Here is a 4316-nt window from a genome sequence, read left to right on the forward strand (position 1 = left end):
GTAAAGAAATTAGTGCAATAATGAATGAATGAAAATCCAAAGTATCTGTAAATGTTCATTAAAATTAATAAAATCAAATTTAAAAACAAATAGAAAAAAAGCCTGTTTGAATTCTGAACTTTAGTTTTCAGGCCTTGAGCCATTTCACTGAACCATCTTTGCTCCTGCCTTTGTCTCTTGTTTTCATACCGTCAGGGCCTCTGCTGAGGGGCCTGTTTTTCTGTGGTCAAATTCCAGTGCCAGCTTACTGAGTACAGATTCTGGCACTCCCTAAATCCAGAACCATATCCCCTGTTGGTATTCTAAAGGAGCCAAAGACTTGTGGTGGAAAACATTTCTAAATCTAGGCAATTACATTTTTGCTTCCATATATTCACATTCCAGGATTTGTTCAAATAGAACTCCATTCTCACACATGACTCTAAATCATGGATTTGGGGTGGGAGGGAAGTATTAGGAAGACTAAGCATCTCACATTCACAAGTACAGAACTCAATTATCTTTTTTTCTGCTACAACTAACATTTAAAAAAGAATTGCCAGTAAATATTAACATGTATGTACTTCTCTCACTAAATCTTCTATTCTTTCCTCATCCCTAAAAACTGAAAAATCATTTTTAAAAAAAAAGCAAATTTTGGTACATTCACACAATGGAATATTAGATAGCATGCAAGAACAATGATTATGTAAATTATTACCTAACTTGGTAGGGACTGGAAAGCATTATGCTGAGTGAAATAATCCAGTCCTACAATGACAAATATTGTATAAAACCATTATTGTAGAAAGAGTATAAGAATCCAAGGGGAGCTTTCGGCTTTCGGCTCGAGGAGGCCTCGGTGCAACTTTCTTCGGTCGTCCCGCTTCCGGGTTCATCCGACACCAGCCGCCTCCGCCATGCCGCCCAAGTTCGACCCCAACGAGATTAAAGTCGTGTACCTGAGGAGTACCGGTGGGGAAGTCGGTGCCACTTCCGCTCTGGCCCCCAAGATCGGCCCCCTGGGTCTGTCTCCATAAAAGGTTGGTGATGACATTGCCAAGGCCACCGGTGACTGGAAGGGACTAAGGATTACAGTGAAACTGACGATTCAGAACAGACAGGCCCAGATTGAAGTGGTGCCTTCTGCCTCTGCCCTGATCATCAAAGCCCTAAAGGAACCACCCAGAGACAGAAAGAAGCAGAAAAATATTAAGCACAGTGGAAATATCACTTTTGATGAGATTGTTGGCATTGCCCGGCAGATGCGACACCGGTCTTTAGCCAGAGAACTCTCTGGAACTATTAAAGAGATCCTGGGAACTGCCCAATCTGTGGGCTGCAATGTTGATGGCCGTCACCCTCATGACATCATAGAAGACATCAACAGTGGTGCTGTGGAATGCCCAGCTAGCTAAGGAACTACAGATGAAAATATTTCAATAAAGGATTATTTGTTAACCAAAAAAAAAAAAAAAAAAGAATCCAAGGGGGGAGGGTAGAAGCAGAGAATGTGCAGGGGGAGGGAGGATTAATCATGGGGGGAATAATTTGATGGGAGGGGGTGTGAGGGAATTTGGAAGAATCTGTTCTGGAATGTTTTCGAATTTTGTAAATAAACTACTATAATAATAAAAAATATTAAAAAAAATATAGCAATAAGCTTCTCAAGTTGCTGAAAATTCACCATGGGATCCAAGCCTGTTTCTGAAAGTTTCAACTTCGTCGAATCAGATAAAAGGCTGAGCAAAGGGGAGGCATTGATCAAGTTACAGAGAGGACTCCATCTGCTATCTTAAACCTTTGTTACCGACTGACACAAGAGGTAGTCTTATGCAGTTTGAAAGAGTTTTGTTTTACAGATTCTCAGTCTCAAGATTTCAAATTAGAAGACACAGGAAAGAAGACAAGTGCGTGTGAGAAGTAACCTTTGTCCTGGCATTCTACTGACATTTAATGGGAAGGGACCCCTCCTGGATGATGAAGCAACATTTTCAGCTGGTATCTGTGTGCTCAGCCTGTGGAATAAATGCAGTCAAAGAGACAGTCCCTCCCCCTCGCTCACGAAAGTCTTGTTTTTGAAGCTCACCCTCACAGACGCCCTTTCCAATCATGCCAAGCCAACAGAAGAAAGTAATTTTTTGCAGCGCCGGCGCGTTAAGCTTTGCGTGTGCCCTCAGCGTTGTGACAGCCTTGGGGACACCGCTGTGGATTAAAGCCACTTTCCTTTGCAAAACAGGTGCTCTGCTGGTCAATGCCTCAGGGCAGGAGCTGGACAAGTTCATGGGCGAGATGCAGTACGGGCTTTTCTACGGAGAGGGCGTACGCCAGTGCGGCTTAGGGGACAGGCCTTTCCGCTTCTCATGTGAGTAACAGTCGAGTTTGAATTATTTAATAGACTGGGTACACTCTTTCAAATGTTCTAAGCAATTGTTCTTAAGAGCTTTGTTCTTACTGCTGTGGGACTTTTAAAACAGCCTCGAGCCTTGGCTTATTTTTAATAAGCAGAACTCTTTGGAGCAATTTTTTCTTTCCGTTTTTAGTATTTTGCTTTCATTTTATTATTTTATCCCATTTAAATGGTCTGAACATATTCTATTCATTGTTAGGTCGTTAGACCTTGTGACATTATTGGCAACTAAAATTATTCCCACGTATTTTTAATATGCGTGTAAGACTCTATTGGTGGCCTAGACGGTCAGGAATTGCGCTGCCAATGCAAAGGTGGACAGTTGGAATCCTTCCTCTACTCTTCAGGATGGACAATCTCCTCCTGTGTGATCTCCAGTCCTTGAAAACTTGTTGGAGGGTTGGCTGTGAGTTGGTTCTTGACTCGATGGCAATGAGCTTGAGGATTTTAAAGGCAGTCAATTTGGCAACGTTAAAAAGCTGAAAGCTGTGGTCTGAGAAATCATGTTTGTGGTTTTTAGTTTGCTTAAAAGAAGATCACTTCTGTGGAGGTTCTTGAATAATCCCATCTTACTCATAACTGTCCTTCCTGACAAACCCCCCTGTTATCTCTGCTATGGCTGACTTTGCTGCCATTAAGTATTATGTGTTTGAGTACATGTTTGTTTACTAAACCGTTTGGAACTCATTTGACTACAGAAAATTCAAATGACCTGCTATCCCAACTGAGAAAGGAATAGATACTTATTTAATGTAGAAAACTGTTAACTGATAAACTTTCAAATCAAGTAGAGATGGTAAGACAGATTTTCATGAAATAGAGGGGTTATCCTTAGTATTTAGAACCTATTTATCCTGAGAAAATTTTTAAGAAATTACCATGTGAATAGGCAACCAATTAAATGAAAATTAATAAGAAGTAATTTATTATATCTCTCACAACACACATTCAGAAATTATTATTTCAAAAGGGCTGGTTTGAAACAATCTCTTGAAGAAACAGTAAGTTACTGCATAAATCACTCTTCAGAAAATAAGAGTACCAATTGAGGCATTTAAAATGAATTATCATTTTGCCTGGGTTTTTTCCTTTCCTCTAGCATAGGTAGAAAATGAATTTAATTGAATTTGTTATTAACATATGCAAGGTCTAATTAAATTTCATTGCTGGCCTATTTATATTCCTGCAACATTCCTTATCTCAATAGCAGTCATTGGATGCCAACCTTCAACTCACCTGGGTTACCACGTAATAGAAATTTTTATAGATCTCCAGAATCCCCAAGAATTAGTCTTCAACTTTCCACAAAATTATCATAAACTAAATCTGATGAAGTATACATGAAGTCTATTCACAGACTGACTTTAGTTCATTAAGGTAATAGAGCTGTTCAAGTTACTTAGCTTTCTTTGAATAATAACAACAACAAAAAACCAAAGCAGAATGTCATGTGATTTGCAGCTATATATAGAAATTAAGGGGAAAAAAGAAAGATGAGTCAGATGACTTAACCATGAGTCACTGGCAACTAAAGTGTGAATAAGCCTCTAAGGAATGCATTTAGACAAGAGTTGGGAGTATAGCAGGAGTAGCATCCACTTCCTAAAAAACATGCCTCTGGAAACTATGAACTTTGAGAAAGGACGATAGTTTTAGGAAGACTTCAGGTCATTTGTTCACGGGGTCACGATGAGTCATGCTCAACTTCACGGCAATCAACAACAACAGGGAGTGTACAGTAAACTTTCGGGAGTCTTTGCAAATTTTTTGTTGTCTTACTGTGTTTTGATGATTTTGGTTTTTTTAACAATAAAATGGAAGTAAACCTTTACCCATACCTTGAGATGTTGTTGGTGTTGTTATGTGCCGTCAAGTCGTTTGCCACTCATAGCGACCCTATGCACAACAGCCCTAAACCCTGCTCTAT

The 4316-nt window shown here is 39.6% G+C and overlaps 1 protein-coding gene across 1 annotated transcript in view; it reads left to right on the top strand.

Annotated features, from left to right (window-relative positions):
- Nucleotides 1–2049: 2049 nt before the first annotated feature.
- LOC102855057 (clarin-1-like) overlaps nucleotides 2050–4316 on the top strand; it is a 97710-nt gene continuing 95443 nt past the window's right edge. The window contains exon 1 of the mRNA XM_006900047.1: nucleotides 2050–2344. Coding sequence (XP_006900109.1) covers nucleotides 2092–2344 — 253 coding nt within the window. The 5' untranslated portion in view covers nucleotides 2050–2091. The remainder of the gene's footprint in view (nucleotides 2345–4316) is intronic.

The sequence above is a fragment of the Elephantulus edwardii genome, unplaced genomic scaffold, assembly GCF_000299155.1.
Source record: "Elephantulus edwardii isolate Elephantulus edwardi_28Jun2011 unplaced genomic scaffold, EleEdw1.0 scaffold00272, whole genome shotgun sequence".
Taxonomy (NCBI): domain Eukaryota; kingdom Metazoa; phylum Chordata; class Mammalia; order Macroscelidea; family Macroscelididae; genus Elephantulus; species Elephantulus edwardii.